This window comes from Piliocolobus tephrosceles, chromosome 20, assembly GCF_002776525.5.
Source record: "Piliocolobus tephrosceles isolate RC106 chromosome 20, ASM277652v3, whole genome shotgun sequence".
Classification (NCBI taxonomy): Eukaryota; Metazoa; Chordata; class Mammalia; order Primates; family Cercopithecidae; genus Piliocolobus; species Piliocolobus tephrosceles.
The window spans coordinates 8,068,565-8,094,966 of NC_045453.1; the positions used below are offsets into that span (position 1 = coordinate 8,068,565).

General features: G+C 53.9%; 3 protein-coding genes across 6 annotated transcripts in view; 1 reads left to right on the plus strand and 2 right to left on the minus strand.

The window, feature by feature from the left end:
* MMP24 (matrix metallopeptidase 24) overlaps window positions 1–17,088 on the plus strand; it is a 34,000-nt gene extending 16,912 nt beyond the window's left edge. Inside the window, exons 5-9 of the mRNA XM_023220509.1 lie at window positions 3,882–4,043; window positions 7,234–7,448; window positions 9,532–9,670; window positions 11,322–11,588; window positions 14,368–17,088. Coding sequence (XP_023076277.1) covers window positions 3,882–4,043; window positions 7,234–7,448; window positions 9,532–9,670; window positions 11,322–11,588; window positions 14,368–14,705 — 1,121 coding nt within the window. The 3' untranslated portion in view covers window positions 14,706–17,088. The remainder of the gene's footprint in view (window positions 1–3,881; window positions 4,044–7,233; window positions 7,449–9,531; window positions 9,671–11,321; window positions 11,589–14,367) is intronic.
* Window positions 17,089–17,716: 628 nt separating this feature from the next.
* On the minus strand, window positions 17,717–18,916 carry MMP24OS (MMP24 opposite strand). Its single transcript, XM_023220514.1, has 2 exons — window positions 18,346–18,916; window positions 17,717–18,266 (listed from the first exon to the last, which is right to left on the minus strand). The coding sequence occupies exon 2, from the start codon at window positions 18,261–18,263 to the stop codon at window positions 18,072–18,074; it is 192 nt and encodes a 63-aa protein (XP_023076282.1). The 5' UTR covers window positions 18,264–18,266; window positions 18,346–18,916; the 3' UTR covers window positions 17,717–18,071.
* Window positions 18,917–19,243: 327 nt separating this feature from the next.
* On the minus strand, window positions 19,244–24,973 carry EIF6 (eukaryotic translation initiation factor 6). Of its 4 annotated transcripts, none has more exons than XM_023220511.1 (7): window positions 24,758–24,973; window positions 24,380–24,491; window positions 24,175–24,260; window positions 21,005–21,180; window positions 20,307–20,483; window positions 19,912–20,093; window positions 19,244–19,530 (listed from the first exon to the last, which is right to left on the minus strand). In XM_023220511.1, the coding sequence occupies exons 2-7, from the start codon at window positions 24,484–24,486 to the stop codon at window positions 19,521–19,523; spliced, it is 738 nt and encodes a 245-aa protein (XP_023076279.1). In that variant the 5' UTR covers window positions 24,487–24,491; window positions 24,758–24,973; the 3' UTR covers window positions 19,244–19,520. The 4 variants fall into 4 exon arrangements, with proteins under 4 accessions (XP_023076279.1, XP_023076278.1, XP_023076281.1 ...); XM_023220510.1 differs by having other exon boundaries at window positions 24,723–24,973; XM_023220513.1 differs by lacking the exon at window positions 24,758–24,973 and adding an exon at window positions 24,734–24,756.
* Between the last annotated feature and the right edge of the window lie 1,429 nt (window positions 24,974–26,402).

Consider the following 26,402-nt stretch of genomic DNA (forward strand, 5'->3'; position numbering starts at 1 on the left):
TTTTTTTTTTTTTTTTTTTTTTTTTTTTTTTGAGACGGAGTCTTGCTTTGTCGCCCGGGCTGGAGTGCTGTGGCCGGATCTCAGCTCACCGCAAGCTCCGCCTCCCGGGTTTACGCCATTCTCCTGCCTCAGCCTCCCGAGTAGCTGGGACTGCAGGCGCCCGCCACCTCGCCCGGCTAGTTTTTTTTTTTTGTATTTTTAGTAGAGACAGGGTTTCACCGTGTTAGCCAGGATGGTCTCGATCTCCTGACCTCGTGATCCGCCCGTCTCGGCCTCCCAAAGTGCTGGGATTACAGGCTTGAGCCACCGCGCCCGGCGACTCTGCATTTTTAAGTCACCACAGGTGGTTCTGCTGCAGGTGTTCCAAGTATTTCCCTTGGTAAAATATGGTGCTTTTGGCACTATTCCATCCCAGCGGCTGTCACCTTGCTCTTCAACACAAAGCTTGTCCTCAAGGAACCCACAGTCCTGGGGCAGCAAGCATGTGCACTAGAAGCGATCATGTGGGGAGGAAGCAGTCAGTGCCATGAAGGCAGTTCAGAGAAACTGCCGGGAGGGCACAGCAGAAGGAGCACTTACCTCCAGCTGGAAAGTCAAGGAAGGCTTCCTGGAAGATAGGTATGGAGCTGAACTTTGAAGGAATCAGGTTATTCCAGGGGGAGGGGCAGCACTAGCAAAGGAACAGAGGCAAAGGGAAATGCTGTCACCTTTTGTGGGGCTGGGGGAGTTAATGAGATAGGAACCACCAAATATGGAGATCCTAAAAGAAAGAAATGAGGTAGAGACAAGGTCCACTTGAGTAGCCGAGTAGACTGCTGGGGACTTGCTCGGAGGCCCAGGGACTTACAGGAACACACCCTATCAGGGGCGCTGGTGCTCACACACAGCTCAACAGGACCCTGCTAAAGAAGGGTAATACTTCTGTGCCAGCAGCCAGTATGAGTGCATTACACACCCTGCCCCATGAATCTTCACCCCCATCCCTATGACAAAGGTGCCATTGTTCCTTCTGTCTTCCAGAGGAAGAATTTAAAATGTCACACTGCTAGGACATGGCAGAGCTGGGATTCAAAACCAGGCAGTCTGGCTCCCAGAGACTGCATTCCTGACCACTCTGCTTCCCTGCCTCTTACCCTCTTAAAGAGTGAAGGCCCTAACAGCCTCCTGCCCATGGAGCATGGGGTCCTCATAGCAGGCCTCTCCTCCTCATACCTCTGCCTTCACCTTACAAGCTCAGGGAGTCCTCCTGCCCCTGCCCCTGCCCCTGCCCCATTCCCTCCATCTCCCCTACAGGGGTCTCTTGGATTTCTGTGCAGCAGGATGCTGGCTCCCTGGCTCTTCCCTTCCTTCTGGTTCCTGGACCCAACCCACAGGCCCCTTTCCTTTAAGGGGTCACTCCTGTTCTCTGCAGACCCAGAACAGGGATTAAAAGAGCAAGAGACAAGGCTGCGGACAAAGGTTTCGAGTCTCCCACGGTGCTCAGAGCCCTGTTCCCTGGTTCCCAGCTGAGCTCCCTGTGAACAGCCCCTGGGGAAGAGCCTGCTCAGGAGACAGAGGCTCTGAACAGCTTGTCCCAGGTCATAGAACAGCCCAGGAGGACAGCCAGGACTGGACCCCAGGAAGCAGAGCTGCCTTCCGCTGGCTCTAGCAGTTGCCTTTGTTTGGGATGGAGCTCAGAGATGAGCTCACCCTTCCCTGCTGCCAGAGGGGCCAGGACCTGAGGAAGGAGCTGGGGGCGGCCTGGCCCTCTCATGCCAGCAGAAGGCCAGCCCCAGGCTTTTGGCCAACCTTGCACTGATCTTGCCCATCCCCCTTCCTTTCGGTTGCTCAAAGGTGGCTTCACAGAAGACACTGGTGGTGTCAGTAGTGTGGCAGGCATGTACTGCCCATGGCCTGGGTCTGCCCCATAGGATTCGTCTCTCTTCCGGAGACCTAAGCCAGAAAGGCCAAACAATCCCCACCCCCATGTGACCCTAGGCCAGTGACGCTGGGGCCAGATTGGGCAGTAGGACTCCAGACCACCTCCTAGGTTCCTGGCAGCCTCCCTGGACTTAGAGGTGGCAGGAATGGGCCGAGCCATGCCTTAGGGCCAGAAGATAAGAGGCAGGGCTCAAGGGGCCACAAATGCCAGAGGTCAAGGCAAGCAAGGGTCTGACGCTGGGCAGACAGGAGTCAGGGCTGGGGATCAACAGCCTACCTAACTCCCTGCCCCCTGCATTTTCTCCCCAAAGCTGCAGTTACTTCATCCCCCTAAGTTCAGGCCTCCTTGTCCTGTCCTAGGCATAATACAGAAGCCCAGGGGAGTTGGCTTTCAGAGGATCTGGTTGCTGGCGCTCCACTGGCCTTGTGCTTCCTTTCTGGTCAATGGGCTTCCTCCAGTAACCAAGCTTCTGTCTTATATAGGATTACAATAGCTGCCACTCTGTGCCACACCACACACTTCACATGTATCTTATTCAACTTCACACAGCCCGGTGAGGTAGGTCTGATGCCCCCGTTTTACGAGTAAGGACACTGAAGCTTAGGGGTAGCCCTCCCGGTTATATTCACAAACTGGCAGGGGAATGAAGGTGATCTGTACCACTCAGGGGCCCGAGCTCATAACCACCATGCCATAGAGCTGCCTCAGTTCCACCCTCATGATCCTGTGTCCCACTTCCAGGGCCTGCAGTGTGTTTTCACCTACACTTGAATCCCTGCCTCAATCTTAGCCAACAGTTCTGTTCTTCCAGAACTGCAGAGGTCCTGCAGACAGCTGCCCACGCCTGGGCCCCGCCTGCCCAGGGTCTCCTGAAGCTGACTGCCAGTTTGCCAGGACTTGCCCTCTTTGTCCTCACTCCCTCCCCTCCACCTCAGGGCCTTTTTTTTTTTTTTTTTTTTTTTTTTTTTTGGGCTCTCTTTTGCCCCAGCTGGAGTGCAGTGGAGCGATCTTGGCTCACTGCAACCTCCACCTCCCAGAATCAAGCGATTCTCCTGCCTCTGCCTCTAGAGTAGCTGGTACTATAGGTGCAGGCCACCACATCTGGCCAATTTTTGGTATTTTTAGTAGAGATGGGGTTTCACCAAGTTGGCCAAGCTGGTCTCGAACTCCTGATCTCAAGTGATCCACCCTGCTTGGCCTCCCAAAAGTGCTGGGATTACAGGCATGAGCAACCGTGCCCAGCCAGCTCAGGGCCTTTTCATCTGTCACCTGGCCCCCAGCATCTAAACAGATCCCCCTGTCCCAGGTCTTGTTCCCTCTAATCCTCCCTCCAACTGCAGCCAGAGTAATTTCATTGTATCACACCCCCACTCCTGCTTAAACCCCCCACTAGCCAAGAAGCTGATCCAAATTCCTTTGTATGGCATTAAGCACCCTGCTTGCCAGCCTGGCTGACCTCATCTCTCTCCGGCCCTCCCCTCCTGCTTTGTTCCAGAGCCAGGTGGAATGAAACTGCCTGTCCCTGGACTGTGTTTATCGCATTCCATCCGCCAGGAATGTCACCCCCACCCTTCCTCTCCTGCCCCCTGAATCCGTTCTCCTGACTAATTTCTGATCCTTCAAGACTCAGCTTCAGCTTCACCTTTGTGAAACTTTCCCTGAACATCTTCCCCCAGGTTTAAATGACCCCCCTCTCCTCAGAATCCCCGCCCGACCCTCCCAGACATTCCTAAAGCACCCAGAGCCCTCTGCCTCACTTGTGCTCTCTCTCTCTCCTTGTCCCCGCTCTGCAGAGAGGCCTGGGAGGCAGGGGTTGCGTTTGATTTCTCTGTATGTCCCTGCTGTCCAGCACGGGGCCTGGCACAGGGACTGTGCTCGGTGTTTGCTGAGGTAATGGGTTGGCTGACCGACTCATATCTAAGCAGGTGCCCTGGGCGCCTCCCCACACTCCTCTCCACAGGAAACGACCTCTTCCTGGTGGCTGTGCATGAGCTGGGCCACGCGCTTGGACTGGAGCACTCCAACGACCCCAGCGCCATCATGGCACCCTTCTACCAGTACATGGAGACGCACAACTTCAAGCTGCCCCAGGACGATCTCCAGGGCATCCAGAAGATCTATGGTGTGTGGCAAGGAGAGGGAGGACTGCTCCTTCCTCGGGGCTGGGCTGTGACTGCCTACCTGTCATGGGGCAGGGGACGAGGGAGGTGGATGTTGCTATCATCAGCACTGCTGCTGTTTCTCTGACTGTGTGTGACCTTTACAGACTTCCAATGGCTTTGCCTGGCCACAGGGCAAGGCTTCCCCTGGCACACCTGGGAAACCTGGGGGAGGGTCTGAGCTGTAACTGAGAGGGACAAAAGTGAGGTGAGGGCCACTCATTCCCTCTCCTTTACCCCTCCTCTTCCACACTTCTTCCCGTCCCTTCATGCTTCGCTCCGTCCCTCCTACCCCAGATGGTGACTGAGTGCTCCTTTAGGCTCCACCTCCAGCCAAGCAGGTTCGCACATCTGCAGGAGTAACGGTGATACAGGATCATGGGGACTATAACCAGAGCTTTGTTCTTTAAAAAGAAAAAATGAGGGCCAGGCATCATGGCTCTTGCCTGAAATCCCAGCACTTTGGGAGGCCGAAGCAGGTAGATCACTTGAGGTCAGGAGTTTGAGACCAGCCTGGCCAACATGGTGAAACCCTGTGTCTACCAAAAATATTAAAGCAAACAAGCAAAAAAATTAGCCAGGTGTGGTGGTGGGCACCTGAAATCTCAGCTGCTTGGGAGGCTGAGGCAGGAGAATCACTTGAACCCAGGAGGCAGAGGTTGCAGTGAGCCGAGATCGCACTATTGCACTCCAGCCTGGGCAAGAGGGCGAGACTCCGTCTCAAGAAAAAAAAAAAGAAAGAAAAAGAAAGAAAGAAAAGATGAAAGATGAGAAGCTACCGCTTATCTAGGTAAGATATGAAAGGCCTCCTACACACCTCTCTCCCAGTTCTGTTCACACTGGTATGTGAGGTTCTGGTTCTGGTCAAGTCAGGTGAGATACGGAGACCAGTTTACTTGAGCAAATGCTTGTCAAGACAGCACAGGCGCCCACAGCCCCCAGGCTACGGAGCATAGGAGGAGGGCTCCCTCTGGAGGAGATGACCCAGCCAGAGCCCTGGAGGACAGGCAGGACCTCCACAAGCAGAGACCAGGTGGGGGCTGTGGGTCCCAGAAGCTATTCCAAAGGTAGAACAACAGGATCTGCTGACGGATCAGATGTGGGATGAGAGGAAGGAAGGAGAGTTAAGGATGACCCCAGGGTTTCCAGCTTTTGTAATTGTGAAGCAATAGGGTCCAGCAGTCTGCAGCTCAAAAATCTAGGCTGGAGGCCGAGGTGGGCAATTACCTGAGGCCAGGAGTTCAAGCCCAGCCTGGCCAACATGGCAAAACCCCGTCTCTACTAAAAATACAAAAAAATTAGCCTGGCATGGTGGTGTGCGCCTGTAATCCCAGCTACTTGAGAGGCTGAGGCGGGAGAATCGCTTGAAGCTGGGAGGCAGAGGTTGCAGTGAGCTAAGATCACGCCACTGCACTCCAGCCTGGGTGACAGAGTAAGACTCCATCTCAAAAAAGAAAAGAAAAGAAAAAGAAAAAGAAAAAAATCTAGGCTGGGATATTTATTTGGGATCTTTGGTGTTCAGTACAGTAACCACTACTCATGCACAGTAATGAAATTTAAATTTATATTAATTAGGCTGGGTGCGGTGGCTCAAACCTGTAATCCTAGCACTTTGGGAGGCCAAGGTGGGAGGATTGCTTAAGGCCAGGAGTTCAAGACCAGCCTGGGCAACAAAGTGAGATCCCTGTCTCTACCCACACCAAAAATATGAAAATTATAATTTCAATAATAGTTCTTTAGTGTATCTCAGTCACAATAAGAACTAGTCATTCATCTTAAGAGCTCAGTAGCCATATATGGCTATGGCTAGGGGCTACTGTAGTGAACGATGCAGATATGGACAATTTCCATCATCACAGAACACCCCAGTGGACAGCTCTGACACAGGTCTGTAAAGCCATGAGCCTGGAGGAGACCACCTAGAGTAGTGATTCTCAACTTGGCTGCCCTTTGGAATTACCTTGGGATTCTAATAAAAAACACAGATACCCAGCCCTCAGCTCTAGAGATTTGGTTTTATTAATAGTTGGGGATTGGGCGTGGTGGCTCACGCCTGTAATCCCAGCACTTTGGGAGGCCAAGGTGGGTGGATCACCGGAGGTCAGGAGTTTGAGACCAGCCTGGTGAAACCCCATCTCTGCTAAAAAAAAAAAAAAAAAAAAAAAAAAAAAATTACCTGGGCATGGTGGCACATGCCTGTAGTCCCAGCTACTTGGGAGGGTGAGGCAGGACAATCACTTGAACCTGGGAGGCAGAGGTTGCAGTGAGCCGAGATCGTACCACTGCACTCCAGCATGGGGAACAGAGCAAGACTCCTCCTCAGAAAAAAAAAAAAAAAAAAAGTTGGATAGCTGGCCTGGTGCTTCCTGAACATCCAGTTTGAAAAGCTCCCCCAGGTGATCCTAATATGCAGCCCAAGTGGAGAAGCACTGACCTAAGGACAAAAATGCAGAGACAGAAGAGAAGAGGACCAGGGGTATGCCAGCCTCTAGAGTAGGGCAGATGGGGACAGGCAGCCAGCAAAGGAGGCTGAGAAGGAACAGCCCATGACGCAGGAAGACAACCAAGAGAGTGTTTCAAGGAAAGTGTTTCTATGAATCTTGCTGCTCTAAGTGTAGTCTTCAGACCAGCAGCATCAGCATCACCTGAGAGTGTGAAGGAATGCAGACTCTCAGGCCCCACCTCAGGCCGTCGGAGCCCTTATCTGCATTTTAGCAACATCCCCAGATGATGCATGTGCTCATCAAAGTCTGAGTCAAGCAACCACTGGATGATCTTGGCGGAGCAGCTGAAGTGGGTGACCGGTAGAAGCTGCACTGGGCTGGGAAAGAGAATGAATGAAGGGGGTAAGGAAGTGGGGCCAGTGTGTGTGAAGGGGGCAAAGGAAGAGCGCTGACCCTAAAGAAGGACATGATCGCTCTGTAACAGGAGAAAAGAGAAGATATAAGATTCAGGGGTGGAAAGATGAGAGTCCCATTCTAATGGCTATTTTCATCCGTTTTCTCAAAGACTGGGGGAGTTAAACTGGGGAGAGGGAACAGGAGGCTGGACTGGGACAGACCTGTCTCAGAGCTGCCTGGGTGACGCTGAGACAATGGCAGTGGGAGGCGGGAAATGGCTGCCCCCTCTCTAAGATGTAGCTCCTCTCTCCAGGACCCCCAGCCGAGCCTCTGGAGCCCACAAGGCCACTCCCTACACTCCCCGTCCGCAGGATCCACTCACCGTCGGAGAGGAAGCATGAGCGCCAGCCCAGGCCCCCTCGGCCGCCCCTCGGGGACCGGCCATCCACACCAGGCACCAAACCCAACATCTGTGACGGCAACTTCAACACAGTGGCCCTCTTCCGGGGCGAGATGTTTGTGTTTAAGGTAGGGCCAATGGATTGGCACCACCCAGCTGGCCCCTGACTTTTCCTCCTCCTCCCCCACACCATGGAGCTGGGGAAGGCTCCTGATTTGGGATTTGGTTACAGTGGGGCCTGGACGGGAGCTGGCCCAGTGGCCAGGGTATGGGGTCTCTTCCTGGTGCTGCTGGGTGAATCAACTTGTTTCCAAGAGGGAGGGGGAAAGATGGGTGATCCCTCACCTCCCCAGGATTAATGCTGGGAGAAAGTGCTGGAAGCTGGCTTCTGGTCTGTGACCTTGACTAAGCGAGTCATCTCCCTTCTTGGGACCTCAGTTTCTCCATCCAAAACCTGGGGGAGTCATTCCGCTAACAAAGGGTGTGTGAAGATCCAGTAAGCGTCCGGCTCTGAAGATGGCCAACTTGGAGTGGGGGCTAGGTCAGTGGTGGCTGAGTCTGACTCCAGACCCTACCAAGGCTTGAGAAGTTGCTACTGGCCAAGGTATATCTTGTCATCTGTCCTCCATCAGCCATGGACTGACAGGGTGGCAGCCTGCTTGACGTGTTGCAGGTTGGACTCTCGGGGAGCGAACTCTGAAATGGGGTCTGGAATGCAGGATTTCAATTAGGGAGTACTTTCAGAATCAACATTTGTGAGAAGGAGGAGAAAGAAGCAGGACAGGGAAGAGGGAGAGGTTAAGTGGCAACAGAGGCCCATGGCAGCCTCAGCCACCCCCGCAGGGAACTCTGGAGCTAGGGTGGCCTGTCAGTCAGCCTACATTGGGCCCAAAATATCTGGAACATTATAACCCCTACTTCATTCAATCACTGGAGGAGGAAGGGCATCCAGTGATTGAGGAGGGCTCTCTGGAGCAGAGAACATCCCCAAAGGGGCTGACAGTTGAAACCTGCCTGCTGGCCACACTCCTGGCCACTGGGGCAACAAGCCCTTCTCTGAAGGGGATCTGGGCAGGGCGGCTCCATCACACGGGATGGTGAAAGAGGCTGCCTCGCTCCCCTCGTGGAGTTATCCCAGCACGCGCTGCGCGCCGCGCAGGAATCAGGCAGTGTGGGTCAGCCCCAATCTGGCTTCTCACTGAGTGGCTCTAGGCAAGTCACCTGGCCTTTCTTAAGACTCCGTATATCTCAGATCAACTTAACAGAGACATGAAAGTCAAAATAAGGTCAAAAACCTGGATGTGAAAGTGCTTTGTAAAACACCTTTGAAAATACTAGCTTTTGTACCATCTTTCACAAATCATGCTTCTTCTTCTGCAGTCATTCTACTTTGATCCAACTGAACTGTTCATAGACAGGTCCGGATTTTATCACCCCCATTTACACATAAGAAAACTGAGGTCTGGCGGCTACAGGCCTTGCCTAGGCTGCTTCCGTACCAGCCCAAGGCTGCAGTGAGGCTGCAGTGGGGACCAGGCACCAGTTACAAGAGGCATTTTTACTGGACTCCAACTATTTAGCTGCCATTTACTCAACATGGACTGTGTGCCCCATACTGTTCTGGGCACTTTGCCTAGAATCTCTCATCTGATTCTCCATTATTACCTGCACGTGAAGGTGAGGCCCTAGGTCATGCAGCTGTAAGTGGAGGAATGTGAATGCATGCCCAGGTCTCGAATGAATTCCCATGACTTGGCTTCCATGATCCTGGCCCTACTGGATGGAGCTAGCCCCATACAGGGCACTCAGCCCAGGCTCAGTGACCACCCCAGCCTCCCACCGTCCTGAGGACCAGTCTGGCTGATGTCAGCGACGCTCCACTGCCCCCATGTGGCCACTGCAGGCCCTGACATCATCCTTTCTGGCTCCCTCACACCTTTTCCACACGAGGCCTGTCTGCTGTCTGTCTCATGGCCCACCCAGCAGCAAGAGTCAGCAGGAGGCTGAAATGAAGAGAGTTACAGGAGCATCCTGTCTTCCTCCCAGGGCTTTAAAAGTCAGAAGCAGCTAATGGACAGGCTCGGTGGAGGGTTGCCAGGCTGGGCCCCAGGGAAGGTGTTGGGCTGTTGGGACCTAAGCCCCACAGCTGAAATCACTGGGTTCGGAGGCAGGGCCTGACATACCTTTCTCCCCGCTCCCGCTTCCTCCCAGGATCGCTGGTTCTGGCGCCTGCGAAATAACCGAGTGCAGGAGGGCTACCCCATGCAGATCGAACAGTTCTGGAAGGGCCTGCCTGCCCGCATCGACGCAGCCTACGAAAGGGCCGATGGGAGATTTGTCTTCTTCAAAGGTAATGTAGCCTGTGCTGCGGGACAGTTCCCTGCCCAAGGTCATGGGACCTGCTTTTTCCATCTAAACCGGAAGAGGAGGGGTGGGAGGCACATGTCCTCAGAGGGCCCCTCTAGCCTCATAGAGACACTGACCTCTGACAATTCAAGTCAGAAAGTGAGACTGAGAATCTGTATGTGCCAAGGTTGGTGGGGTGACCAGCTTTGTCCACATGATGTAGAGTGTGGGACAAGCAATTGAAGACCACCCAGTACCTCATGGGAGGCCATCGGGTCAGTTCTGTAAGAACCCAGAGGGAAGAGGTCACTCAAGGTGGGGTGGGTGTGGGAGAGAGCTAAGGTGCCCACCCTGTGCCCAGCACTGTGCTAGGTTGTTTCATGACAATTATCTTGACTCGGGCCAGACCTCAGATGGGTGAGATACAGATAGTGAGAAGCAAGGAAAGCATTCCAGAGGGACAACGGCTGAATAAAGGAGCAGGGTTGGGATGTGTACGGACATTCACAGGGCTTAGAAGACCCATCTGATGGCTACGGAGGCCCCACCTTGGACAGCTGTGAGAAATGGCCCAGAAAGGTCACCTGGGGACAAATCCTAAAGAGCCTTGGTTGCCAGGCCAGAATGTGGTCTTGATCCATTAGGCCAAGGCTGGAAATTCATGGAATGTTTCTGAGCAGCAGAGAGCCAGAGGGCAGGAAGTGACAGACATGGCAGGGGCAGGGCAGCCATTTCTGAGGTGGTTCTGGAGAGTGCCATTCATGAGGCCCAATCCAGGGAGGAGCCATGCAGCTGGAGGGCAGGGGACAGCTGCCAGGAGAGTCAGAGGACCTCAGAAGTGACTGAATACTCGGCCAGGCGGAGTGGCTCACGCCTGTAATCCCAGCATTTTGGGATGCCAAGGCGGGCAGATCACCTGAGGTCAGGAGTTCGAGACCAGCCTGACCAACATGGTGAAACCCCAGCTCTACTAAAATTACAAAAATTAGCCATGCGTGGTGGCGCATGCCTGTAATCCCAGCTACTCAGGTGGCTGAGGCAGGAGAATCACTTGAACCCAGGAGGCGGAGGTTGTGGTGAGCTGAGATCGTACCATTGCACTCCAGCCTGGGCAACAAGAGCCAAACTCCATCTCAAAAAAAAGTGGCTGAATACTGAGAGTAGCAGGAAAGAGGGTCGACAGTGAGGCTAGGACTCCCTGTTGGGGACCTGGGAGGCAGAAGGTGATGAGGAGGGAGCCCTTCTGTGGTGCAGATGAGGAGCTCTGGGAAGCCAGCTGATGTGGAGCTGCCCATAGGCCAAGGGAGGTCAGGGTTTCTGGGTCTGCTGCTCAGGTCCAGTGGGACAGCCTCAGAGTCAGGTGTCGCTGGTGGCAGGTTTGGAGAGTGGTAGTGCATGCAAAGTCACGTAAGTGGCTGAGATGACCAGAGAGCAGAGAGGAGCAACTCACATGATGAAAAAGGGTGGGACTCAGAGCCCAGGCAGCAGGGGCAAGTTGTCCAGGATCTGGGACTGGCCTCAGGCTTCCTGCCCTTCCCAACTCTAACTGGGCCAAGGGGCTGAGGGCATCAGGCTGTTTTCACCTGACATCCTGAAGATGGGCAAGTGGCACTGAGTGACTGGGGAAGCTGATCCTGGGCTCCTCTTGGCCACAGGTGACAAGTATTGGGTGTTTAAGGAGGTGACGGTGGAGCCTGGGTACCCCCACAGCCTGGGGGAGTTGGGCAGCTGTCTGCCCCGTGAAGGCATTGACACAGCTCTGCGCTGGGAACCTGTGGGCAAGACCTACTTTTTCAAAGGCGAGCGGTACTGGCGCTACAGCGAGGAGCGGCGGGCCACGGACCCTGGCTACCCTAAGCCCATCACCGTGTGGAAGGGCATCCCACAGGCTCCCCAAGGGGCCTTCATCAGCAAGGAAGGATGTACGTAAGGGCCGGGCTGGGGTGGGTGTGGGGAGCTGGTTTTATGTGGTCCTCACCAGTGCCCACGGGCATACTCAGTGCCTATGAGCATCCAGGTTTGAGAAAACACCTGGCGGCAGACAGTTGACTCATATCTACCCATGTTCACAGGGTCCATTAATTCGCTTACCAGCTGCCAAGTCACACTTTTTCATCTGCAGGAGTGATTCACAGCAGAGAGATGTTGTCATAGACTAACTTCATTTCTTCTGACAGCATTTCTCAAACACTTAATCCGCAGGTGTACTCCAGGGACGCCTCGAGTTACCAAATCTGAAAAGCAATGATGGGCATGCATGTTTCAAAGCCACTTTTTCACAGGGCTTGAGGACAAAAATATGGAAAGAAAACCTTTAAAAAAAAAAGTTTTGTTTTTTTTTTTAATTCTAAGCGATAAGGTCTCTGTCGCCTAGGCTGGAATGCAGTGGCACAATCATCGCTCACTGCAGCCTCAACCTCTTGGTCTCAAATGATCCTCCTGCCTCATCAGCCTCCCGGTAGTTGGAATTATAGGCACATGCCACTATGCCTGACTACTTTACGTTTTTTTTGTAGAGACAGGATTTCACTATTTTTGGCCAGGCTGGTCTCAAACTCCTGGCCTCAACCAATCCTCCCACCTCGGCCTCTCAAAGCCCTGGGATTACAAGTATGAGCCACTGCATCAAGAGAGAAACTTTTTATGTTTCCCGAATTCCTCCTAGAAGCCATGCTGGCCACCCGCCCCCACGACTGCCATCAGACATTCAGCCTGTCTCCCCACCAGCACGGGAGCTTCTCAGGAGGAGCGGCCAGCCTGGCCAGATGCAGAGTGGGCCTCCAGGAGTGTTTGTTAAGTAGATCTCCACTGATGTGGTCAAAAACACAGACTCTAGGGCTGGACTGGCTGGGTTTGTAACCACCATAGTACCACTCACTATGAATCTGAGCAAATCTCTAAGAAGTCTTCCGTTTTCTCATTTATAAAATGATGATCATAATGGTACCTACCTTTATATAATGGTTTTGTGAGGATTAAAGAAGATAAATTGTGTAGCATACTTAGAAATAATGCCTAGCACACAATCCATGCTATATGTTTTAGCTGCTATCGTCATCATCATCATCATCATCTTGTGGGTTTCAGTTTATGTGGATTGAAAGGATTCATTCATTCACTCCATAATAATAGACAACTTGTATGGTGGGAGCTGGGGACGTAGCAGTGAACAGGACTTGCACAGGTCCGAGTCTAGGAGCATAAAGCAAGATGGCAACAGATGCTATAAGGGAAAGACACCCAGTACTTTGGGAGGTCGAGGTGGGAGGATCACTTGGGGCCAGGAGGTCAAGACCAGCCTAGGTAACATAGTGAGACTCCATCTCTACAAAAAAAATACAAAAATTAGCTGGGCATGGTGACATGTGCCTGTTGTCCCAGCTACTTGGGAGGCTGAGGCCAGAGGATTGCTTAAGACCAGGAGTTTGAAGCTGCAGTGAGTTATGACTGCGCCACTTGTACTCTAGCCTAGGTGATGGAATGAGACCTTGTCTTAAAAAAAAAAAAAAAAAAAGAAAAAAGGAAATAAATCTGGGAGAGAGCAATGAGCTAGAGGGGGCCATGTTAGAGATGGCTGGGAAGGGGTCTCCGACGAGGCTTCACTGATAAGAAAGCCAATGGCCAGGCCGGGCGCAGTGGCTCACGCCTGTAATCCCAGCACTTTGGGAGGCCAAGGCGGGTGGATCACGAGGTCAGGAGATCGAGACCATCCTGACTAACACGGCGAAACCCTGTCTCTACTAAAAATACAAAAAATTAGCCAGGCGTGGTGGCAGGTGCCTGTAGTCCCAGCTACTCGGGAGGCTGAGGCAGGAGAGTGGCGTGAACCTGGGAGGCAGAGCGTGCAGTGAGCCGAGATTGTGCCACTGCACTCCAGCCCAGGCGACAGCGAGACTCTGTCTCAAAAAAAAAAAAAAAAAAAAAGAAAGAAAGCCATTGGCCACAGCTGCTATTTGTTGGCTGTCTTGTATACCTGATGCTTTACACACAAGATCTCCCTTTTTGGGGAGCCTCAGAGACAGGTGACATCAAGGACCTAGACCAACGAAAGCCCTAGCCATGGTGGGGAGCCAGCCAATGAGGACGGCCTGAGCAAGCTGCTTTGCCCACTGGCTGGGCTGCTTAGGTTGTTGCTGGAGCCTTGGGGTGGTTGCCCAGGGAGTGATTGGCAAGACTGCCCAGCCTCTCCCCAAGAAGGCTCCCAAAGACCCTGCATCTGTGTTGTGCAGTGATGTGTGCCAAGCAAAAAAATCCGCAATTGCAGAGAGGTAGTGTCTTGCTGTCAACACAAGGCAAAATCTTACTCTCTGTCTCCCTTGGCTCAAGCAGGAGCCAGGCCGAGGCTTAATGGAACCCACATGTGGGGCAAGGGGGACCTGTGGGCACAGTGTGACAGAGCTGTGACCCAGGCTATGTGCAAGGGGTCCTGTCTGGGTGGCACAAAGTGAACCATGTCCCAATTCTTCCTGAAGCCCCTCTGGTTTCCTAGCACCCATAGAATGACAGGCAGACCACTCCAGGTCCCAGGCGCTCCCCTCTGCAGCTTCTTACTCCATGACTCAGCTAAGCACTACACACCAAAACACCAGGTGTCCCCACCTTGCCTCCCATGCCACAGCGCCTGTGCCCGTCCTCTCACACTGCCCCAAAGCAGGTGCCGGAAGTGTCTGGGAGTGGTGATGCTGGGCTGTATTTCTGCAGATTACACCTACTTCTACAAGGGCCGGGACTACTGGAAGTTTGACAACCAGAAACTGAGCGTGGAGCCAGGCTACCCGCGCAACATCCTGCGTGACTGGATGGGCTGCAACCAGAAAGAGGTGGAGCGGCGGAAGGAGCGGCGGCTGCCCCAGGACGACGTGGACATCATGGTGACCATCAATGATGTGCCAGGCTCCGTGAACGCTGTGGCCGTGGTCATCCCCTGTATCCTGTCCCTCTGCATCCTGGTGCTGGTCTACACCATCTTCCAGTTCAAGAACAAGACAGGCCCTCAGCCCGTCACCTACTATAAGCGGCCAGTCCAGGAGTGGGTGTGAGCAGCCCAGAGCCCTCTCTGTCCACTCGGTCTGGCCAGCCAGGCCCTTCCTCACCAGGGTCTAAGGGGCAGCTCTGGCCACTGCTCACCAGGGCCAGCAGGGCCCTAGGCTGGGGTCGTACAGCTGAAGTGGTGGGTGCATTTGGCCTAGGCTGAGCGTGGGGCAGGGAATTATGGGGGCTGTGCCCCAGGGTGGGTGTCTGGCACCCAGCTGCCAGCCTTCTGTCCTGGGCAAACTACTCCCTACTTAAGGGAATAGGTCAGGCTCCATCCGGAGGCAGGGACCATGCCAGGAGGAGCCCCTGTGGTCACAGCATCCTGTGGTGTCCATGAGGTACTACAGCTCCACTCCTGGCTGGAACCCAGCACCCTCTGTGGGAAGCCAGCACTAGCTCTCATCCCCCATCTGGGAGATGCCACCAGTCCTGGTCCCCTTTTGCCAACACCTGCTGGTCAGATGTCCCCCTACCCCCACCCCACTGTCCTCCAAGGCTACAGGACCCCTGCTCTGACACAGTGGGCAACAAGCCTGGGTTTCCCTGCTGGCAGACAGCAGATCCCTCAGGAAACCTGCTCCACTTGTCAGGGTCTCTTCAGAGACCCAGGATTTAGGGTCACATGCTGCAGGCAGGGCTGTGGCCCGGCTGGGTCTGACAAGGACCTACCTGTCACATCGTGAGTATTTAAATGTCCTGTCACTACTGTTTAAAGTCCCATTTTGCAAAGGCTGCTTGAGGCTTTAGGTGAACTAGAGGTGACTGTCTTGGTGATGAGGCCAGCAGAGCGGCCCTCCCCCAGGCGACAAGGACCAAGGTGCTGCTAAGGCCACTCTAGCGCCCAGACACCCCAGTAGCTGAGCCCTGCTCCTATGGCTACAGAGCTGGGGCAGAAGCTGACCCCATTTCTGGAGGCAGATCCGAGTCTGTGACTGTCCTCCACTCCCCTTTATTGTCCCTGTCCCCAGCTTTGCTCCAGCCTGTCACTTGTGGCCTGGGGCTCAGCCTGACTAGTCAGGTGAGACAGAGATGGCTGCAGGGCCAATATGGCAGAGCCTGGGAGTCCTTCGGAAGGGGACGGGGTGTCTGAAGTGCTCAGTGCCTCCACTCCCAGCTACCCTGAGGCCGACTCAATCTCTCAGCTGGAAGCAGTGTTTTCCCAGAGCTTGGCCCTTGCTGACCTTGCTCACTGGGCCCATCTTCCCACACTGCTCTTAGAAGGGCAACCCTACCAGTAGCAGCCCCAAGCCAAGGGGGCTCCCTTTTTGACCTTCACTGGCCCGCCCTTTACTGTCTCTGGCAGGAGTTCCTAGGGCTTGGCCTGCCTTGCTCCAGTACAGCAGAGGCAGCCCTGCTTGTCACTGAGGAGTCCTAGACAAGGCCAATGGGTTCAGTGATGCCCACTGGCTCTCTGCCAAAGCCAAAAAGAGGTGTCAGGCAGTCTCCAGTGTGCTGGCCGGGTCTTAAGATGCCACCCCTGCTCACTGAGCCTGCATGGGCCTTGCCCCCGACCCTGTGGTCTCTGAGATTGGGGTCGGCTTACCCTGTAGCACAGAGAGGGACTCCTGCTGCCCTGGGAGCTATCTCAAGCAAAATCTCTTGTCCCAGGGGCGCCCATGTGGGTCCGCTGTGTCCCCTGTCATCATCCTTGTTTTTTCTCATTTTGGCCAAGGGCAGGCTCCCTGGGACAGGCAGGGAACAACTGCAGAGATATTAGTGATTCATAGGTTTGTACAGTGTTTTATACTTTGCAAAGCACTTTATTAGCTCACACCTGTCCACTCACATGAAACTCGTGTAGGCCCTGGGAGGCCGAAGGTAACGCTCACCGTGTGCTCAGATGAAGCACAAAGAGGTTGTTACTTGCCCGGGCCATCCAGTGGGCTGGCTGTGTCTTATGTCCCCATCTGTGGACCCCTCTAGGGTCTGAGATGAGATGAGAAGTGTCTCCTGTATCCACCTCTTCCTGGCCTCCCTTCCCCCACTTCCTGGTCCCTGTCCACTCCTCAGGTTGGTGCTCTCACTTCTTGAAAGCTCTAGGCACCCCCACCTCCCGCCAGGCTCCCTGTTGGCTCCTGGCAGGCCAGCTGAGAATGAGCAGGAGATGGAGGCAGGCAGCCCAGGCTGCAGAGGTGAGGGATGTGGGGCCAGGCCCAGAGGGCTCAGCCTAGAGGCTTCCAATCTCAGATTCTCCTGCCTGTGGTCATCTGTTTGTCCATCACCCCAGGACAGGGCAGACAGAGGGGCAAAGCACTGGGGGCCCCAGAGCCTAGCTTCCCCTCAGCCTGGGGGACATCACAGCATTTCAGTGTCAGTCACATTTTAAACTGATCAGCCTTTGTATAATGTTTTTTAAATCATTTCTAAATAAAACAGAAATACAGAGTGTGTCATTTCCCTGGGATGAGGGAACAAAGATCAGGTTCCAAAAGTAACCTTAAGAAGCTCTGGGAGAGGCCGGGCGCGGTGGCTTAAACCTGTAATCCCAGCACTTTGAGAGGCCGAGGCGGGCGGATCACGAGGTCAGGAGATCAAGACCATCCTGGCTAACATGGTGAAACCCCATCTCTACTAAAAAATACAAAAAACTAGCTGGGCGAGGTGGCGGGGCGCCTATAGTCCCAGCTACTCGGGAGGCTGAGCCAGGAGAATGGTGTGAACCCGGGAGGCGGAGCTTGCAGTGAGCTGAGATCCGGCCACTGCACTCCAGCCCGGGCCACAGAGCGAGACTCCGTCTCAAAAAGAAAAAGAAAAAAAGGAAGCTCTGGGAGGAGAACCGGGGTCCTTTGGGGTGTCTGGGAGCTGCCTCACACATGCTAGATGCGTCCTTCCTCTACAATTGCCCTGGGGGCCCAGGGTTATTGCGGATCCAAGAACACAGCCTGATGATGCCTCCTGAGGATCCAGGATGGGGAGCAGCCCCCCTCAGGAGTATGGGGAGGGTCACTGTGGCAAGGGCTTCTCCAAAGTCAAGGCCCCTGGTGCCATGACCTGGGACACATAGTCAAGAGCACGGTTATCAGCAATAAAAATATTAATAAAAGGCAGACGAAGTCAGGAGGTCAGCAGCTTTACGGGCTTATCAGGAGGCCTGCCCTGCCTCTGGAAGCCAGCGACAGAGAGGGATGCCCCCGACCCAGCCAGCCGGAGAAAGGGATGGGGTGAACACGAAGGTCTGAGCTGGGTTTGGGTGCAGGCCCGGCCGGGACTTCTTTCCAGTCCTCGGCGACCTCTTCGAATTCTCTGCTATCTCTGGGGAGCCTCGGGTGGGAGGAGGTGTAAGAGACGCAGGGACGTGGGGAGAGGAGACAAGGCAAGCAAGAACCACAGGGAACGGCGGACAGACGGGCGGCATCCTCCGGAAGACGCCGTCAGTACCAGGAAGTGCAGGCGATGAGGAAGCGCACGTCGTCCAGCGGCCCCCACGGGCTGGGCTCGGGCTGGGGCTGAGGCCGGGGCTGTTCCGGGCCCTCCGGCGCCGCAGGCTGGGGCTGGGGCTGGGGCTGGGGCTGGGGCTGAGCAGGCTCCGGGACGCCGCGGCCGCCGCTTAGCTGAGCCCCCATGGTCTGCAAGAAGATAAGCCCTTTAGGTCTGGGTCGCCGGCAACCCCCGCCCGCTAGGGCCCCGCCCCAGCCCTGCCCTCACCTCGCTCAGCCACACCCGCTGGTCTCCCGGAACCCACGTCAGCGTCGGGAGAAGCTCGCGCCGTGACGCCACCGCGCGCCGACCTCGCCCTCAGTGCGTTTGAGCGCAAAAGACGGACTCGACCCCTGGCTCCGGGGCGGGACTCCGCGAACGTCCCCAGCCAATCCCGCCCTAGCGCCTCTAGGCCCCGCCCCGCGCAAGGGGACGGACTGCGCCCTAGAAGCCTCCAAGGCGGCCAGGCCGGGAGGACGCTGGGAAGCCGCCGCCCCGCCCCAGGCCCACCCAGACAAGGACCTGCAACCTCCATCCACTTTAGTCAGACTGCCCCGAAGCCAGATGCCCCAGAGCTCTTACGTGGGGGCTCACCAGGCTCAGGGGAAAATCGGAACAGACTGCCTTTCAAGGCCAGAGAAGATCGGGGCAGAAGTCGGGTGAAAACTGTGAGAACTAGATCGGGCGCGGTGGCTCATGCCTGTAATCCCAACACTTTGGGAGGCCGAGGCGGTGGGTCACTTTGAGCCCAGGAGTATCAGACCAGCCTGGGCAATATAGTGAGACTTCGTTTTTACAAAAAAAACAAAAACAAAACAAAACAAAACAAAAACAAAAACCAAGGCGGGAGGATCGCTTGAGCCATCATTGCATCACAACACTCCTGAGTGACAGGCGGAGACTGCCTCAAAAAGAAGAAAGGAGAACTGTGGTGGAGAGTGTTTCTTGCCCCGGGATGAAGCCTCCCATCCTGATGATGGTGAAGAAGGGAATGGTGTGTGTGGAGGTAGTGAACTAGATTGGGTGTGTGTTGTGTCTCTTCCACCCTATCTTCCCAGAATGCTGGAACAACTGGAGAGTGCGGGGATTGTACACAGGCTGAGGGCCCCAAACATCACATTCAGAATGGCCCGGAGGGAACTGCACTTTAATGGGGTGGCACAGGACAGCAGAACCCTCAGCCAGCAGCCACAGGGCCTGCCAGCCAGCACAACAGAGCAGGTTTCTGCAGTAATGATAGATCCAGGAGATAAGCACAGGTGGAAAAGGGTTGGGTGCCCAGGCACTCAGTCCCAGTGAGCTCTCTGCCACCTCCCTGCCAGCATCCGGTGCAGATTGGGCGGAGTGCAAAGAAGGTGCCATAGTCCAGAGCCAGGAGCCCATGGAACAACTTGGAAGGTGACTCAGGTGAGGCTGAAGAGAAAGGAAAGCTCACGGTCAGTAGTTGCTTCACAGAACCCACCTCACTCTCAAGGTGCCTGCCTCAGCCCTCACCCCCAGACCAGCTCTGAAAAGCTGCTCAAGCAGCTACTGCTTTAGTATCCTAGCCCTGAAAAGCCACAAAGAGGAGGATTAGCAGTTGCTCAATAAATATGTTTTGAAAATCATGGTGAATTGAAAAAAAAAAAAATGTGCTGGCTCTATCTGCTCAGCGGTGTGCAGATATGCTCTCACACTCGAAAGCTATCAGAACAAACCGGTAGGCTCTCATTCTAGATGACATCTTTTCCCCATACTCTCAAAATGCAAGTTAACCCCCAACCCTGAGCAGAAGGAAGGAGAGACCCCAGGTACCTGTCAATGAGGGAATCCCGCATGCTGGTGGCAATGGTGCTAGGCTGGGCTTCATTCAGCTTGAAGACACTCTCCACCACTGACAGCTCTGTGCTGGTTGTGTCCAGGCCACAGAAGGCACACCAGTCATTCACCACCATCCCAGCAGCAATCACCTCACTGCCTCGGTTCACAGTCCCCGCCTGCCAAGGGATGGGCTCAGTGTGAGTCACGGCACCAAAGTCTCTCCCTCCTCAATGAGGACTCTCCCCACACCCTGCTCCTCCCTGACCTGCAGCCCCAGTCTCAAGAACTGCGGCAGGTAGTGACCCAGACTCCCAAACACTGGGCGAAAGGATCTGCCTCAGCAGGAGACGGGGTTCAGAGGACAGGTTACCATATGGGGGGATGCTTACCACAAGGGGGACCTGAAGAAGAGAGGACAGCTCATCCTGGTCTTCGATTGAAGTCTTGGGATGCACCAGCCCTCCCTGATTGCTGAAGACACAGTAGCTTCCTACTAGCACCTGGTCGGCCACTGTCTGTCTGAAGACTTCCACCTTGAGCACATCTGCCAGAATTTCTTCTGTCTCCTATCAATCAAAGGCATTGTGTTCAGGGCCCACTTACAGCCCGAGAACCAGGGTTCTCCATGCCCAGAAGCACCCGGGCCTTGGCTCCCTAATCCCCTCATTTCTCCTATGTACCTCATATGAAAGCCTCACCCAGAGAAAGGAAGAAGTACAGCTTAGAGCTGAGTCAAAGCCAGCTGTGAAGCCCCTAAAATTCATGCATGCCCTGAACAGCTGGAGGCTGGTCTCGATGTCACTGTTTTCCCCTCTCACCCACACTCAAAAGTTCAACAGTCAATCACCTATCCTGGCCCAGGCTGCAGGACTGAATGGTTCAATCCTGAAGGATTCATACCCTCCCCAGCTTCTTTCTGACACTTGGTAAGGCCTCTGTTATCACTATTCCAATGAATACCTGAAACTCAAGGGCCCATACAGAAAAACCACAGGAGACCCCTAATTCTTGCCTGTTAGGAAGGAACAGTGGCTAAATACTGACAGGGATGGCCCTGTGACTCTTGGGTCAAGTGGGGCTGCCTTACCCTGTCCAAGTCTGGGTGGACCAAGGCCACGTAGTCATTGCAGGTGGTGACATTGCCCAAGGCTGAGAGCCGCTCCTCCACCCGCCGAATCTGCACTGTGTCTGGGAGGCTGTTGCGAATGTGTTGCAGCTCCTGGTCAGTGGTATTGTTGGGCACCAGGAGACCATGCCTGTTCCCTGGAGAAAGCCAAATTAGAGGGTGAGACAAAGGTGAACCATGAATACATGAGATTCCTGCTGAGCCCTAGCGGCTGAGGATACCACCCAGCCCAGCCTAATCAGCTTTCCCAGGAAAGCTTTAGGCCCAGAGCCCAGCCCTCCAACCCACTGATCTGGACAACACCCAGGGCAGGCCAGAGACCACCCAGGAATCAATAAATCCTGCCTACTTCACCATCATCAACTGGAGGGGAGTTGAACTAACAGGAAGAGCTCCTGGCATTACTTGTATATTTTGCTACTTAAAAACTGAGCTAATGCTACACACATAGCAGAATGGCTAGATTATTATTATTTTTTTGAGACAGTCTCACTCTGTCACCCAGGCTGGAGTACAGTGGTGCGATCTCGGCTCACTGCAACTTCCGCATCCTGGGTTCAGGTGATTCTCTTGCTTCAGCCTCCTGAATAGCTGGAATTACAAGTGCACGCCACCACACCTGGCTAATTTTTTGTGTTTTTGTAGAGACGAGGTTTCACTATGTTAGCCAGGCTGGTCTCAAACTCCTAACCTCAGGAGATCCGCCCACCTCGAACTCCCAAAGTGCTAGGATTACAGATGTGAGCCACCGCCCCCAACCAGAATGACTAAAATTTTTACAAGTCATCAATTCCAAGTGTTGACAAAGATATATGGAGCAACTGAACTCTCAGACAGGAGTATAAGTTGGTCAACCACTTCAGATAATTATCTGGCATCACCTGCAACTACTACTAAGTAGTCACATAACCTGTGACTCTGCCATGCCACTCTTAGGTATAATATACCCAGTAGAAATATGTACATGCGTTCACTAAAAAAACACAGCAGCACTCTTTTTTTTTTTGAGATGGAATCTCACTCTGCACCCAGGCTGGAGTGCCATGGTGCGATCTTGGCTCACTGCAAGTTCCGCCTCCCAGGTTCACGTCATTCTCCTGCCTCAGCCTCCCGAGTAGCTAGGACTACAGGCACCCGCCACCACACCCGGCTAATTTTTTTGTATTTTTAGTAGAGACAGGGTTTCACTGTGTTAGCCAGGATGGTCTCAATCTCCTGACCTCATGATCCACTAGCCTCGGCCTCCCAAAGTGTTGGGATTATAGGCGTGAGCCACTGCGCCCGGCCAGTAGCACTATTCCTAATAGACCAAAGTGAAAGCTGCCCAAATGCACTGTCAATGGAACGGATGAATACGCTGTGATATACTTACACAAAACACACCACACAGCAACAAGAATGAACAATCTACAAATACACACCAATGAATTTGTGAATTCCAGGTCACTCCCATCATAAAATACACAAGGACTAAGCTAAAATCTCCCTTGTTGTCAGAACTTGCTTTAAGTCCTATGGGCATGGTTAGAGATCAGAGTACTTTAACTGAATAGGAAAAAATAGGAAAATACTTTGAGGTCACTAGGCTTAAATTTTTTTTTTTTTTTTTTTTGAGACAGAGTTTCGCTCGTATTGCCCAGGCTGAAATGCAATGGCACAATCTCGGCTCACCACAACCTGCACCTCCCGAGTTCAAGCAATTCTCCTGCCTCAGCCTCCCAAGTAGCTGGGATTACAGGTATGCACCACCACACCCAGCTATTTTTTGTATTTTTAGTAGAGACGGGGTTTCTCCATGTTGGTCGGGTTGGTCTCAAACTGCTGACCTCAGGTGATCCACCTGCCTCGGCCTCCCAAACGGCCTTAGGATTTTTAAAAATTAAAGTAAAAGTAAAAAAAAAATAAACAGACTTCTAAAAGTGACCTCAATGAGCAGAATTAAGAAACAACGGGCAGCAGTAATGGAAGACAGATCCAGCTTAAAGAAAGGACCAGCTGGGCGCGGTGGCGCATGCCTGTAATCCCAGCACTTTGGGAGGCCCGAGGTGGGAGGATCACCTGAGGTCAGGAGTTCAAGACCAGCCTGGCCAACATGGTGAAACTCTATCTCTACTAAAAACACAAAAAAATTAGCCAGATGCAGTGGGGTGTGCCTGTAATCCCAGCTACTTAGGAGGCTGAGGCAGGAGAATCACTTGAACGGAGTGTTGCAGTGACCCAAGATCGTGCCATTGCACTCCAGCCCGGGCAACAAGAGTGAAAGCCCCGTCTCAAAAAAATAATAATAAAAAGAGAGGACCAATGACCAGAATTAACAGTGCTGACAGGTAGGAAGGTAGGGTAGAGATGTGGTAAAGGGAATTTAAGATTTCAACAAAACTGAGCAGGATGACCGCAAATCTTAGCTAATCTTTAGAGAGACAGAAATGAATGCTTAGAAAGAGAAAGCACCTTGCTCACAGTCAGTGACAGGAAGAGATGAGATACAAATCCTCAGCTGGGTACAGTGGCTCTCGCCTGTAATCCCTACACTTTAAGAGACCAAGGTAAGAAGATCACTTGAGTCCAGGAGGTCAAGGCCAGGCTGGGCAACACAGGGAGTCCGCGTCTCTACTAAAAATGTAAAAAATTAGCCAGGTGTGGTAGCACGTGCCTGTGGCCCTAGCTACTTGGTAGGCTGAGTTGGGAGCATCACTTGAGCCTAGATCTTGACACTGCACTCCAGCCTGGGCGAGAAAGAGCAAAAATCTTGTCTCAAAAAAAAAAAAAAAAGATAAAAATCTTCCTCCACACTTCCACACTAAGAACTAGGTGTGGAATTTAGTGAGTCACTTAGGACAAGTCTCAGCTTCCTCATCAGTCAAGCTCGGCCAGTAATTCCTTTCAGTGTCTTTGTGAAGAAGGAATGAGAACAGGAGTAAAAGCACTTTACGTTGTTATTACTATTATCCAGTAGCCTTTGCTAGAAGGTTGCCCCCTATCTCCTGACACTTGGCCTGAGAGATTCTATAGTGCCCAAAGATAATAGAGGATACCCTGGGAATCCCTAGGTCACTCCAAGTTCCCTCCCGGGGTGTAATTAATGGTGCTTGGAGACCACTCCCTCCCTTGGCGTCCTCCACATGCCTTACCCACACACATGCGCCCGATGATGCGGCAGCCGGCGATAGACGCGTGCACCACGGGGATGGTATCGGAGAGCTCGCCCTCGAACACACTGTAGGGACATGGACTCGGTGGTCGCGGGACAGAGGGGCCGGCACCCTCACCCTGCCGGAGCTCTTGACTCCTGCGCACCCCTCCCCGCCACCGCGAGCCCTGGGGCTCCCGCCGCACCTGTAGAAGTTCTCTGAACCTCCAATCGCCACCAGACAGTAGGTGTTGGTGAGCTTGGCAAAGCAGCCGATCTCACAGTTGTTCTCGAACGACGCTCGGACCGCCATGAGGCCTAGGGGCGGCGGAGCCGGGAGTTCAACGCCAGCGGATCGTTTCCTAAGTATCCCGGCCTCCGCCCCTCAGGCCCCGCCGCGACCCCGCCCCTCTCGGCCTCCCGGCCCCTTCGCCCTCGGGTCCCGCCCACTGGGCCCCCACCAGACCCTCCGGCCCTGAATCCTCCGGTCCCACCCCTCTCGACCCAGGACCAGAGCTGACCCTCCCAGACTCCCTCACACCAGCTCACCAACTACCCACAAGCTCCGCACACGGCGACTGTACCTTGGACTCCCTAAAAAGATTTCCGTTTCCACTTCCGCCCAGGGAGACTTCCGGGAGAGCCTGGCGCGCCCCGCCACGCATCCAGCCCCTCTACCTCCGGCCTTCGCGGGACTCTATGGTCGCGAGAGGTCTGGGCGCGACCCCGCCTGGCCCCACCCCCAGCCTGCTCGCGCTCATTCATTCGTTATTCACTTAGAAGCTTTTTAGGAGCTGTCATCGACCTAGACTTCTGGCTGGTCGGATGTGAGGCATGAGGGAGAGGAGGGGCCAGGAGTGTCTCGCAGAAGAAGGATTGATGATGGCGGTATTGATCGAAATGAAGCCGGAGGAAGGGCAGGTTTGGGGAAAGTGATGAGTCCAGCTATGCCTTGAGGGACAGAAGTCCGTGTCTGGAATCCAGCAGGGGAGTGGAGAGCTGAGGAATGAGATGAGGGGCTGAAGACTGGAAGAGACTACACATGGAGAGAGTTCCAGGAGGGAGAAGTGCGGCCAGATCGATGCTGGAGAAGGAGTTGCAGCCAAAGAGGGAAAGGCAGCCAAGCTGCAGGTGCTGGAGAGAGGGGAGGACTGAGGAAGAAGGGGCTCAGGAAAAGGCTGGAAAGGGGTCCAGGGTGGGCAAGGATGTGGATGCTGGTTGGCTTCCACGATGTGCCTCTCGCACGGGCTCTGTCACTCACTCAATAGCCAACTTCTGTCCCCGGGATAGTGATGGGGGCCAAGGGCCCTGCTGCACACTTGGACAGGATGAGCTTGGCCCATATTTTGTAGAATCTGCAAAAGCCCACGTTCTCTCAAAATGTCACAGTGGTAGCTTGGAGCCCCTGGACTCCCCCAATTCCTCCTTAGGCATTCACCCTCCTCCAGGGGGCTCCCCATAATTGGCCTGAATGGTGCCCTTCCCATTCCCCTAACGTGCCCCTCCCATAACTCCTCAAAGTTCAGGATACACCAGGCACTGTGAGTTATAATAAAGTCTGCCTTTATTGATGTGTATCGTGTTTCCTGTCCCGGGCAAGTGGTGAGTTCAGGAAAATGGCCCACAACCTGTCACAGCCTGTACTTCAAGAGACACTCAGCAAGATGATGACGACGACAATGATGATGACGATGATCATGATGATGATGATGGGGTGTGTGTGTTGTGGGGGGGGGGTGTGTGTCCGGGTATCCACATACTCTGCTCCTCCTCCCTCGTTCACCTCAGATCCACTCAGTCCTCTCTAGGGCGTCTCTTCACCTGATTCCCTCTACCAAAAATTTTTCTAACTCTCTCCTCCCTTTGTCCAAAACCTCCGCATCCTTCAAGGCCTGGCTCAAAGGCCACCTCCATCTCCTCTAAGAAACTTTTCTGACTACTCCACCTTCTCCATGACTCTCTGCCCTTTGTTTCCTAACACCCTCTGTCACTGATTAACCTTTAACTTGTTATGGCTCTGACCCCTTCTCCAGCAGCTTGTGCATTTCATCTCTGTCCCCAGGTCTGAGTCGACCCACCTGTCAGCTCTATGGTATGCCCAGCACAGGGCTGGAAACACAGCCTAGATTCAAGAATATACTGGTCAGTGTGTGTGTGTGTGTGTGTGTGTGTGTGTGTGTGTGTACACAAGAATCTTGAGCCCAGAGAGTGTGTCTGACCTAGGCTTCT